We start from the raw sequence: 14,017 nt of genomic DNA on the forward strand, positions 1-14,017 counted from the left end.
ATGCATGAAAACGCATACTGGAAAATACAATCCATAGTTGTTCACCGGAAAAAGCTTTCCGACAATCTCATAATTGTCTTTCCCGTAAATATTTTTGAAAAATTATTTTCGAAAACTCCAAAAATTGATTTTCTAGAAAAATGTACAAAAAAAAGATGATTATGAGACTATCCAAAAAGTTCATTCCTGTAGACAACTAGGATTTATATTTTTCCGTGTGTGTTTTCTTTGGGGCAAGGGGAGGTGTTGGTCACCATTCTATGTTTGACAACTCTAACTAGGGATGTCAACAAGATGTGGTGGGTACGAATAGTAGTTCCTTGTTACTCTTCGTACTGGATCAATATTCATCATGTATCTGTGCGAGAATCCATTATACAAGTATCTACATATTTATTTAATATCCACAAATATTTACCAAAAAAAATCTAAAAATATTTAACAAAATAGTTTAACCATAAAAATCTATAAATAAAATTGTATAAAAATATATAAAATCGTATAAAGTTATAAAAAGTTGTATAGTATGAAAATAAAAAAATATCTATATAAAAATCTTTAAAAGATCTTTATATATAAAATTGAATTTTAAACATTCAATCAAACATAAAAATATTTAAATAAATTCAAATAAAATATAATACATTACTATCATAAGTTTCAATAAAGTCCAAATAAAATTACAAAAGTAAATATTAAATCACGTTTAATACAATACAAGTTCTTTAATAAGTGTTTGGATCAACAACCCACTTTATTATATATGAGGGTATTTTGGTAAATTAAAAAAGCAAGTATGAGTATCTAAAGAAGGATACAGTTACTATGATACTTGTACATATGGGTATAGAAATACTCCTACTCTCAATATCTATTTATAATATCATTTCTTATCAGTTGCAAATTTTATTTATAGATCTGATTTTTTTACATCCGTATCAATAACTTACATTGAACTTACATCGAATCGGAAATGTTCTACAATTTGCAAATTATTTAGGAGCTCACAATTGCAAATCAAATTGTGCGCATTAAGTTTTCTGGAAGTATAAATACAATTTCGAAAACACTATCTACCACCCCAGCTTAATAGTGTTCAAATAAAATGGACAAGAGTGAAATTAAATTAAATTATGGGTGCTGGAAGAAAATGATGGATTGCAAGAAGCAATTCATGTAAGCAAACATGAGCATCTAGAGTCAACTACAACGCGATATAAAACAATACTTTACTTATATTCCAATATGGACCTTTCTAAACTTCTTCCTGGAATTGTTTCTACTCTACAAAATATTATGAGAATATTACTTAATATCTTTTTTTTTTATTTAAATTAGTTTTTGGGAAATATTTCAATTTTAAATATATGTTTCAGTTTTAGAAAATTAGTTATTATTTTAGATTAGGAATGAGATATTCTAAATATTTTATATTTGGTATTTTATTATATTTTGCTCTATATATAGGGTATATCAATAAAATACAAAAACATGTTCCGTATAACATATCACATATATCTCATATCTCTTATATTTTCAAAAGCCCTGAAAATCCCAACAACTGCTATCAAATCCATTGTTCTTATTGCCGATAGAATGGAAGGAAATATGTCACACGTCGTTATTTCACTCTTTGATGGTGAAAGCTATAATCTATGGGCGGTAAGGATGCAAGCATATATAGAGGGGCTAGATCTATGGGAAGTTGTGGAGGAAGATGATGTTCCCTTGTCTGAAAATCCCACCATGGCTCAAATGAAAGCGCATAAAGACAAGAAAATGAGAAAGGCAAAGGCAAAATCATGCTTGTTCGCATGTGTTTCACAAATGATTATGACCAGGATCATGACTCTAAAGTCTCCCAAAGAAATCTGGGAATACTTGAAAGCGGAATATGAAGGGAACGAGAAGATTCGAGACATGAAAGTTTTGAACTTGATAAGGGAGTTCGAGATGCAAAGAATGAAAGAGTCGAAGACGATTAAAGAATACTCAAACAAATTGTTGGGTATTGCCAACAAGATAAAATTGTTGGGAAAAGAGTTTTCAGATTCTAGACGGTGCTGGAAAGATATGAGGCATCTATTGCTTCCTTAGAAAACACAAAAGATTTGTCTGCAATTATCTTTACAAAGGTGATACATGCCTTGCAAGCATAAGAACAACGAAGATTGATGAGAGAAGATCATGAGGCGGTTGAAGGTAATTTAAATTACACTGAAGAGAATGCGCTCATAGTCAAGAAAAATAGAAGGAGCAAATACAACAACACACATGTTTTTCCATCTTGTCCCCATTGCAAGAGAAAAGGTCATCAACCCAATTGGTGTTGGTGGAGGCCAGATGTCAAATGTCACAAATGTGATCAATTGGGACATGTGGAAAAGGTGTGCAAATCTCAAGATTCTCAAGAAAATGTTCAGATTGTGGAGAATAGATTAGATGAGGATAAATTAGAGGAGGATCTACTTTTTACAACATCATGTGTCACAACCAACGAATCCTCAAAAGATTGGATTATAGATAGTGGTTACACAAACCATATGACTCATGATAGGGAAATTTTTAAGGAACTAAATAAATCAAATATTTCCAAGGTAAGAATTGGGAATGGAGAACAACTTGTTGTGAAAGGTATAGGAACAATTTCAATTAAAATTCATTCAGGTATCAAATTAATTTTTGATGTCTTATATGTTCCTGAGATTACCTAGAATTTGTTAAGTGTTACTCAATTGGTAGAGAAAGGTTATAAGATCTCCTTTGAGAATAAAGTACGTGTGATAAAAAATGCTAACAACATAGAGGTATTCAAATGAAAGACAAAAGATTTGCGTTGAATTTTATGAAGGAGGAATTTGCTACAAAGAAAGTGAGTATGAAAGAAGGATCAAAATTAGAAAATAAATATCTTTGGAAGAAAGTAGATGTCCAAGTGAAGAAAGTAGATGGAGGTTCACATTCTAATATTCACAAAAGGTCTGATGCCACTCCAATGAAATCCACACCGGACAAAGAAAAAGAAGATGATGCCGATATAAGAAGAAATATGAAGGATGATACCAAATTGAAGAAAGATGTGATGCCATGGAAGAAAGAAAAAAATAAATATTACAAGCACAAAAAGAGGAGAAGATGAAGCATCAAAAGATGGAGAATCAAATATGAAGATATAAAATTTAAATAAATAGATATTAAGCAAGGGGGAATGTTGAGAATATTACTTAATATCTTTTTTTTATTTAAATTAGTTTTTGGGAAATATTTCAGTTTTAAATATATGTTTCAGTTTTAGGAAATTAGTTATTATTTTAGATTAGGAGTGAGATATTCTAAATATTTTATACTTGATATTTTGTTATATTTTGCTCTATATATAGGGTATATCAATAAAATACAAAAACATGTTCTTCTGTATAACATATCATATATATCTCTCGTATATCTCATATCTCTCATATTTTCAAAAACCATGAAAATCCCAACAAAAATCAATACTAAAACTCAATTTGTGACATTTGCAAGTCACAATTTCTAATAGAAAGAAGGATAACGACGATAAAAACTTAAGCATTGCATTCACCTACTTTACAAAAATAGAAATTGAAACTCAACTTTGAGGATACCAGACCACAATAATTCCAACCCCTTCTTTCAAGTCATGATTTGTGTCCTCACTTTGAAGTTTTTTTAATGGTTTTCTCCACAATGAATAAAACACAACAAACATAAAGAGTTTCAAGACAACGCTTTTAATTTTTTTAATATAAAAAAAATAATGACGTGATGAACATGTGATACTGCTCACCTGGTGGTTCGTTAACTAGGTCTTGAGTTAACTAATCACACTCACCAAAACAATTATGACAAAAAAGAAGGATACAGTTAGATTTGAGAATTTTCAATTAAAATTATATTAAATTTATAATTGATTGTCAATAAATTTAACTTTTGAATTAAGTTTTCGTAATTAACTTTGTTTGTGATGATTGAATGTCATAAACAGTTAAATAATAATGGTGATTATTATCTTACCATTTTATCTAGTTCAGTTCTCATTACATATCTTATTTTATTATTTATATTTAATAATTTAATAATTTATAATTTAATAATTTTTATATTTTAGTTAAAATTATATAACTATAAAATTATCTGAAATATTTTTAAATTTTATTCAAATCATAAAATCATAATTTTATAAATATACAATTTTAAATTAAAATTATAAAATATAAATTATACAATTATAAATTTATAAATTTAAAAAATTTAAACTTTAAAAATCTTTAAATTATAAAATATTTAAACAATAACTAATAAAATGAAATTGTGAACCTTAAATAAAGACTTACCACACAAGCCAAAAATAAAATATAAGGAGTGGCTATTTTTTTTAAATGTGAAAAAGCACCATTTTATATAATTAAACCTTACAATAATACGTAAATTACGCAAAAATCCTTTTTACAATTTAGTGCGTGTTGGCTGGTGATAAAACTGATTGTTTAGCATAGGATTAAAAAAGTTAGTCTGCCTTGTTGTTGGCGGTATTAGTGTCACTTCAGCTGTGATTTTGTTCCCAAAATCTTAATTGTTTCTTATTCTGAAGAAATTTTAGAGGCATGAATCTTCAGTAATCCTATGCCTTCTTCGGAACAGTTTTAAGTCTTGAGTTTGTGAAAATCGGTCTTCGGGCCTCCAGATTTTCTGTGTTTCGATCTATTTATCTGTCCAACTTCACCGAGTTTAGCATCTAGGTATTATGAATTAATTTCTAATATTCGTGCTATTTTATGATTCTATTAGCCCTTCCAGTCAATGGGGCATCTCTGATTTCCAAGTTAACCATAGAAAATGGATAAAATAGATTTTGCCTTTTGGTTTGCTTCTTGGTATCTTTGGATTCTTGATGACTTAATTTACTAAAATAAGCATGTTTGATGTATACAAAACCCAATTATCCGTCTGTATAAGTTTGATTATTGGTGAATATTAATGGTCTTCTAAATTTTGCTTCTGTTGCGTCGTAGAGAGATAGAAATTTTCATTGTTATCAGGAGAAGGATTTCAAGTGATAATGGAGAAACAAAGCAGTTTTCGGGCATCTACTATGGAAAAACAGAAGAGTTTTCGTGGATTTATGGAAAAACAAAAGAGTTTTCGCATAGTGATGGAGAAGCAGCTCAGCTTTATGGGAAGCGAAAGGAAGAAGAGCAAGGAGTCACCTGGGAAACGTGGTGACTTACCAATTCATTTAGCAGCTCGGGCAGGGAACCTGAGCAGAGTGAAGGAGATAATTCAAAACTATTCTAATTGTGAGACAAAAGATTTGTTAGCAAAGCAGAACCTAGAGGGGGAGACCCCTCTTTATGTTGCTTCAGAGAATGGGCATGCTTTGGTTGTTAGTGAGATACTGAAGTACTTGGACCTGCAAACCGCTTCTATTGCGGCCAGAAATGGCTATGATCCATTCCATATTGCTGCAAAGCAAGGTCATCTTGGTAAGACACTTGCAATTATGTTTGGGCCTAAGCTCCCCTTAATTTTCTTGTTTTGGTTTTGGATTTTGTAACAGTTTTACAATGTAAATGAATGGAGCATAATTACCCTGAAAAGATTGTGCGTGGGTGTGGTATCTTATTGATTTTTAGTTAATTATGATCTAAACCAAAACCAAAATTCCATACTGTCCTGTCAGTCTTTTTCCACAATTTTTCCAATAAGCCGCTCTTTGGATGTGTTACTTTTGATTTGTTTAAGACAGTTGTTGGAAGTTTGTGTTTCCTAGTTAAAGAAACATCGTCCAGGACTGATTGTATTCTTCCATCCTTCCCTTATCCCTGCCTGTGCAACTGTCTCTCTTTATGCATATTGAAAATGAAGTTAGAGAAGACATGAGTTGTATAATTGTGGCTTCTCAGTAAATTGACATGCACATCTAATGTTAAAGTTATTGTTTGTTCTTTTACGATTATATATTTAGCTTCAATGGTTTTACTACTTTGCCTATGAGATAGTGTTGTTTAATTTTCTGATATACTACTATGGGTGAGAATCCTAGGCAAGCAGAACCAAAGATATTTTTCACAAATAGCATGTCTGTTATTTCATTCTCTCTCGATATATCTCTGACTGAAAAAGAATTTTGCAGAGGTTTTGAGAGAACTACTGCAGTCCTTTCCCAACCTGGCCATGACCACTGATTTGTCCAACTCAACTGCTTTACATACAGCTGCAAGTCAAGGTCATATTGATGTGGTTAATCTCCTTCTGGAATCAGATTCTAACCTTGCTAAAATAGCCAGGAATAATGGTAAAACTGTCCTTCACTCTGCGGCTAGGATGGGGCACTTGGAAGTTGTGAAAGCTTTATTAAACAAGGATCCAAGCACTGGATTTAGAACTGATAAGAAAGGCCAAACTGCACTACACATGGCTGTGAAAGGGCAAAATGAAGAAATTTTGCTGGAATTGGTAAAACCTGACCCAGCAGTTTTACGCTTGGAAGATAATAAAGGAAATACAGCATTGCATATTGCCACAAAGAAGGGCCGTACTCAGGTGATTCTTTATTCTGTATAACGCATATTGGACATGATAAACTAATCACGTAGACAGTGTAACATCCTGGTCGGATATTATGAATTTAAATAAAATAAAATAGTAATAAAAAGTAAACATCATTTATTATAATTCCATTTCCCCAAAACATGGAAAATTTAAAACATTTATTTCATCATAAAATACCTCGAAATCCAAAATTCATAAAACTCTAATACAATAACTAAGTTCAATAATCCAAATGATTACAAAGTCTTTAAATTCCATAAAATAATATACTCTGTAAAAAATCCTCGAGATAGCCCATGCTCCGGCTTTATGTCTCACCACGTCCACCTAGAACCTTATCTGTTCCTATGTACCGCGTACACGATTATCGCCAAACACAAGCAAATAGGGTGAGCTAATAGTTTAAAACATATATATAAATCAAATATATATTCACACTCACACCAAAGGAATTCTATCATTTGATTCCATACCACATGGCCACCAGCATGTTCCCGTGTTCTATGTCTTCAGATGAATACCTCAAAATGTCTTGCTGTTACACCTACAAGCCACCACTTGTAGAACACGTGCGAAAAACCTGTTACGGACCACACTCCGTAACGCTAGGTGGAGTTCCCAATACGAACATAGTTCGTAACATCCCAAGACTACTAAACATGTCAGCCAAATACTGAGGAGGACAATCTATCTGGACCCATCTGTACGAGCCACAACTCGCACACTCACACCGTCAACACCACACCGTCAACACTCGCCAACCCGAGCCACAACTCAATAGTTTCTCGTGTTCATCCGCCATCCCGAGCCATAACTCAAGAGATGTCATTCCGAGCCACAACTCAAGGAAAGCCACGTGTTTAACCCCTATCCCGAGCCACAACTCAAGGAGTACATTCTGAGCCACAACTCCAGGAACACTCCAGCAAGCCGACCTTTGAGGTATCAACAAAGCATTGTAGATCACGCACATCCAAAGCAAACAAAGCTTCTGTCACTGTGATATCGCCTGGCGCTACTCCAGAGCCACCAGGCGAAACTCACTTCTAGACCGCCTGGCGGGGGACACGTGCCGCCAGGCGCCAAGCGCCTCAGAGCACACTGACCTTGTAGACATCGCTTGGCAAGACCACCCTCACCGCCAGGCGCCACACGTCCCAGTGCACCACTGTTTTTGTAGCTATTGCCTAGCGAAGCAAACCCTACTGCTAGGCGCTACACCAGTACTCGTGCAGTATTGGTTTTTGTTCTAATCCAAGCATTGTTGCTCACGCACCAACTCTTCTCTGCCACTCATCCGAAATGCCACAATCCTGATTCATTATTGTCAACACCACTTCCGATTATCATAAATCCTCTTATGTACATCAATTCACTATATGTTATCACGTATGCAAAATCTCAATGGTTCACACTTATGCTTTCATTATTAAGTGATACAAGTAGCCCTCTCCCTTCCAACATAACTACAACACTGATTCAACCTTACAAATTTTCTCTTAATCCCTTGCCACAAAATATCACATTCTAACACTTGCCTTAAACCATGCCTAACTTGTCCACACAAATATACCCAATTTCCTAATTCTCCTGGTCCAGCCACTCCATTTCCAATGTTGGTTTAGTTACTATTTTGCCTCATTTATAATAACACAATTTTCCCACTTACCATTTGAAGCCCAAACCTTCATATATTTCCTCAACAACACCAAGACACTCGTGATCTGTCATTGCTCTAATTGATTCATACTATTCTCTCCAGAATGCATCATTGATTTTTCCCTTGTGCTCTCACGTCCAGAAACAAAACTACCACCCTGACCTGCATTGTCGCCTGGTTGCAGACTAAGTCCCGCCAGGCGGCACATCAGTTTCTGAGGAATCGAAATTTTGTTGCACCTAACACAGAAACCCTAAAATCCCAAATTGCCTTTTTTCTGCCTAATTCCGCAATCCAATCCAAAAATCATGCATTCAGAGGCTCTAATTATTAAATTAAAGGTGATCATAATAATTCTTTCCTAAATTCATACATTAATTAATCTCATAACATAAAACCCCCAATTTCCAAACCCTAAAGTAAGTGTTCATACAATGTCCTCTAATTACTTTCCAGTCGCCTGGTAGCTTTGAAGGTCAATGCACAACCAATTCAACCAACTCATGTTTCGTGATAACTCCTATAATTGATAATTTCTATAATTTTAGGATTATATTATCACTCATCATTATCAAATACTTTATTATTAAAATAATAATAAATTAAATAACACACAAATGACATACATAAGACTTGAATCCAAGTCCTCTCAATGCAACTAAATACTCTCAACCACTTGAGTTGATACTTTTCCATGTTATACCAACTAACATTAATTGTCATAAAGGCTCCCACTACCTGCATTTATTAATTAATTATTATTTAATTAATTAAATTTTGCGGGTCTTACGTACAATCTTTATTGGCCTCCCTCTATGCCTAATATCCTAAACCTAGTCTTTGTTAGTTATATAGTTTTCTGCTTGTTATGTACTTAAACATGTATTTTGGTCTATTTCTTGTGAATCCTCAACAAGGCCTTAATTAAAGGTTTTTTTTTACTATCCTACCAGGCTAGCACCCTATTATCCAACTTGTACAACTCCTTTTGGTACCCAGTAACCAAGCAGTTTCCCCCTTTTATAACATTTGTATATGCCCCCCTTCCATGTGAAAGAATGTTGGAGGCCTTCTCTATATATTGGTGTTCCCTACATTGAAAGGATTGCTTCATGAGTGGAGCCCGCCATTCCATGGGATTGTTCCCCTTCGGAAGATCTTTCATGTATAAGTATGAATGCCACTAGGACTGCTCCAATTCTGAAGATGTGGCATCGCCTCCATTTTTATTGGAGGTTACTGGATTCTGGCCTTCAGCCATGGAAGGTTGTTTTTGCCTTTTGTTGTTTTCTACTTCTGACAGTTTGCTTAATTTCTCTAGATGTTAGGGTAGTTTCCCCCAATACTTTTTCACTTACTTGGAGCTGATCTTATTGAGATAATTTCTCATGAAGCATCTGAACATGTCTCCAATATCTTCAATTTCCAAGTGGCCATTTGGAACTGGTACTAAATGATACAGCTTGTGGACTGTATAAAAAGTGAGAACTCAAGTTTGAGTATTTTTCTGAATAACAATAATTTTCTTTTGGGTTGAAGGTTGGATTTACATATTTTGCACTCAAGCAGTTCAGTCAAAAGTTTTTTCTTAAGCATTTTAATTATAAGCTATTCTGAAAGCAGACTAAGATGACCCAAAAGCACCATATTTACACGTGTAGAGTAGAACTTTAGTTTCCCAATTCACCAACTGTCATACAAACGAGTGAAACTTTAGACACCACTGCTGTGAAAGTTGCAACTTAATAGGTTCGTGACAATCATTACTCAATTTCATTCATACCTTGAAGGGAAAACCTGCTCCAGGATTATTGACTAAGTTACACACAGGCTCAACTAACAATTAACGGGCCATAAAATTAAGAAAAGAAAAATAATACCGACTAGAAGTTATTCTAACTCATCTACTGGTTAACATCTGTATATCAAGTACCATTCTGGCCTCCTATTCCAAGTGATGCTGATTAGTTCCTTCAACTCGTAGTCTTTGTTTTCAGTTATTGGACAAATTAGTTCCAATTTAGTTATCCAAACTCGAATAAATAACCACCCTTTGCATGACTAATACAAATTTTAATTTACAAATGTTAGGCCTTGATTTCTTCTTCCTATTCCTATGTATGATACAGACAGTAGAGTTACTAGAATTTTTCTCGTTTTTTTTATTCATTCATGATTTGTTATTAGCCATATTCTTATTCTTCTTGCTTTGATGGTAGACATTTTAACACGTCTGTTCGCTGTTACTTAAACATTGAAGTACTGTTGCTATAGTATCATGAAGTATCTCCATTTTTAGTAGTCTGCCCAACAACCCTGTGAATAATTGACCTTTGTCTTGTATAACCTAGGCCTCAAGGCAGCTTTATGATTTTGTTAAGATTATTGGTTTTCTTGTTATGCCTTCCTGATCTGGCATCATTGAATTTAACTGAGGCAGTTTTGTATTGCGTGCGTGCATACATGCAACAGAAGCTTAAGGAATGAACTCAAAGGAAAAATATGTAGGATAAATTTATACTTATGCATAGGCAGCATGTTTCCATGCTAAAATTTCAATTGTTCCTGTTTTTTCTTTGGAAAGACAAAGCGTATTCCTTGAAATGAAGAGAAGTTGGCTTTCAATGTCTATTCTAAACTAGCCATTTTTTATTGTAGAATGTTCGCTGCTTGTTATCAATGGAAGGTATCAACATCAATTCAACAAACAAGGCTGGAGAAACTCCTCTTGATGTTGCAGAAAAATTTGGGAGTCCTGAACTTGTCTCCATATTGAGGGATGCTGGGGCTGCTAATTCCACTGACCAAGGGAAACCTCCAAATGCTTCAAAACAACTCAAGCAGACTGTCAGTGACATAAAGCACGATGTACAATCTCAACTCCAACAGACACGTCAGACAGGCATGAGGGTTCAGAAAATTGCAAAAAAGCTGAAAAAGCTACACATCAGTGGCCTCAACAATGCAATAAACTCTGCTACTGTTGTTGCCGTTCTTATTGCTACAGTTGCTTTTGCAGCCATCTTCACTGTCCCTGGTCAATATGTTGAAAATAAAACAGATGGATTTTCTCTTGGACAAGCAAATATAGCAAACAATGCAGCTTTCCTAATATTTTTTGTGTTTGACAGCCTGGCATTGTTCATCTCTCTGGCAGTTGTAGTGGTTCAAACTTCCGTAGTTGTTATTGAGCAAAAGGCAAAAAAGCAGCTTGTTTTTGTCATTAACAAGCTCATGTGGATGGCTTGCCTTTTCATTTCCATTGCCTTCATTTCTCTTACATACGTGGTGGTAGGATCACACTCCAGATGGCTTGCAATATATGCTACAGTGATTGGAAGCTTGATAATGCTCTCTACAATTGGCTCCATGTGCTATTGTGTAATTTTGCATAGGATGGAGGAGACAAAATTGAGGGCCGAGAGTCGATCATTCTCCATGTCTCATGCATCAGACCAAGAGATTTTAAACAGTGAATACAAGAGGATGTACGCACTGTAATTGATATATCCGAATGAAATGGCTTGTATTATCCAGCATATTCTTGAAGTGGCGATAGGTAGTTTCTACTGTCAGTGTCAGATTGTATGAAGATAACCTACGGTCTTTGTTACAGATACCGTGAGAACAGAAGGAAATGAAGAAAAATGGGTGGGGAATTCTCGCCACTTCCACTCGTAAGTAGAAAGGATGTTATCAAATTTAGTATGATCTTGGTGAAATAATTGTTGTGGTGAAGACTTCTTTTAATGGAAGATAGGTATGCAAATAATCACTATATCGGCATCGTAAGTTATCAATCATTTCTAGATTGGCATCTTAAGTTATATCAATCATTTCTAGCATACCAAAATGACAAAAGAAATAGAGAAAACAAATGTAAGATGGTGAGGGACTAGACCAAAACCTACTCAGTAAACCTATAAAATGATGGATGAAACTTATTCCTATAAAATTCATGGCTAATGAAATTCCCCGCCTGTTACATTGGTTATTAACACCATAGTTGCCGCTCTTTATTATTTATTACAAATGCACTGCATTTGTGTTGGTTTTATTTTGAACTTTATGAAAAAATTCAATATGTCCAAGATAAGGAATGAGAAAACCAATATGACCAAAAGTAATGAATAATATATCAGGAAGTGTTGCAATCGGAATCATGATGGGACAACAAGAATAATTTGAAAGATATATAATATTAGCATCCCATAATATGGGTCCTTAATTAATTATGTAAAATAAAAGTAGATATTTAATTTTCTTTTTCAAAAATCAAACAAAGTGATAAATATACAAAATAATAAAAAAATATTTTTTTTACTTTTGAGTCTCATGATGATTGTCTTCGTTTCTATGTATTTTCATCCCTCACTTAAAATAAGAAATCAAAGTTATGTAATTTTTTTGAAAGACTACTTGAAAAATAACTATTTGGTTGACCAATAGACGTTGAAGTTGCATAGATTATTTGAATGAAACCTAATAACATTAACTAGAGACAAAATATAGAATGAGTGTGAGATAATAATTTCATATTAATTCGAACCAATTCACATGCTTCAATTTTTAATAATATCCTGGCTAAAAGTGCTTCTTTATAGGTATCAAGTAAACATGCATGTAAGGGTATAATTGGTGATTTGATGACAAAAACAATAAGAAATCTTATATAGAAGATTATTTCCAGTGCCAAAGAATATGATTATTCAGTTAATGATTCAAAATTTAATGTTGGTTCTTTAGCGCTATAAAAACTCATACATAAAATTCCCAATAATAAAAAAAAAAAATTAGAACTTCCTGTAGTGTACAGAATAATCCTTATAGCTGAATACTAATGTTTGCTTTTCCACCTCACATAGATAAAAGTAGATAAACAGGAATTAGTTCTAATTCCCACATGATGACAAAAAGTAAAATGTCTTAAGAAGAAAATGTTCTTAGTTGACCACTGTCCATTGCTAACATTAGAAAATATAATGATTTAGATTCTTTGATTTTTTTTTAAAGTAAATCTAACAAGAATTGACACCGCTCTTAGTATCTCTATTCATAATGAAAGATCAGGAATCACATATTTATTAAGAAAAGCATTTTATAACATGTTGGCATGACAAGGTTGAAAATGATGAGGACTTCACAAGTAGCCCTTAATGTGACCCGATATGTTAATTTGAGAATTTACTTAAACTTTGGATGAATGATTGAAATGTATGGATGACAAACAATGTAATTGCCTCGAACAAAGATTGGTTCTTCCTTTTGCCATCGTTCTTGCGCTCCTTTTCTTCATAGTACAACCATCGATTCTATTCAAGCTCAAAGCCTTACACGCCTCATACCCTCACTGGCACCCATCATTTACATAACTAGTGTTAAATAGAAGGACAATTCTACGCAATATACAAAGTTCAAATATATCAGACATAACATTATGGACTTCCATATTAACCATGAGTCTTATGGTCTAGCCTCACTCTCACCTATAATAGACTCATATGCTCATGCAATTATAACGATTATTGCAAAAGAGAAATACAAACAAAAGCACCAAAGAAGAAGGGTAAGCAAATGACAATTTTCAACATGCATAAATTCAAAAGAAATTATATAATAATAATAAAATTCATATTGACTTGCAACCAAAACAAACCTTCTTCTTTAGAAAAAATATAAGCAAAATTCATGATATAAAAATTCTAGACTCTAGTTGAGTTACTCGTTCAATGAATTCTTATGAACTATTACTCACTCAACGACTACACGTCCTATCCAACGAAA

The 14,017-nt window shown here is 33.6% G+C and overlaps 2 protein-coding genes across 2 annotated transcripts; both read left to right on the top strand.

The window, feature by feature from the left end:
• Nucleotides 1–1,596: 1,596 nt before the first annotated feature.
• LOC146883430 (uncharacterized) lies at nucleotides 1,597–2,097 on the top strand. Its single transcript, XM_085666292.1, has one exon. It carries the CDS (start codon nucleotides 1,597–1,599, stop codon nucleotides 2,095–2,097), a length of 501 nt encoding a protein of 166 aa, XP_085522418.1.
• Nucleotides 2,098–4,502: 2,405 nt separating this feature from the next.
• On the top strand, nucleotides 4,503–12,036 carry LOC114163360 (ankyrin repeat-containing protein At5g02620-like). The gene is made up of 4 exons (XM_028047628.2): nucleotides 4,503–4,760; nucleotides 5,034–5,504; nucleotides 6,155–6,564; nucleotides 10,892–12,036. Exons 2-4 carry the CDS (start codon nucleotides 5,081–5,083, stop codon nucleotides 11,732–11,734), a joined length of 1,677 nt encoding a protein of 558 aa, XP_027903429.1. The 5' UTR covers nucleotides 4,503–4,760; nucleotides 5,034–5,080; the 3' UTR covers nucleotides 11,735–12,036.
• Nucleotides 12,037–14,017: the final 1,981 nt, after the last annotated feature.

Source organism: Vigna unguiculata, chromosome 9, assembly GCF_037176805.1.
Source record: "Vigna unguiculata cultivar grain cowpea cultivar isolate G323 ecotype 2 chromosome 9, ASM3717680v1, whole genome shotgun sequence".
Lineage (NCBI taxonomy): Eukaryota > Viridiplantae > Streptophyta > Magnoliopsida > Fabales > Fabaceae > Vigna > Vigna unguiculata.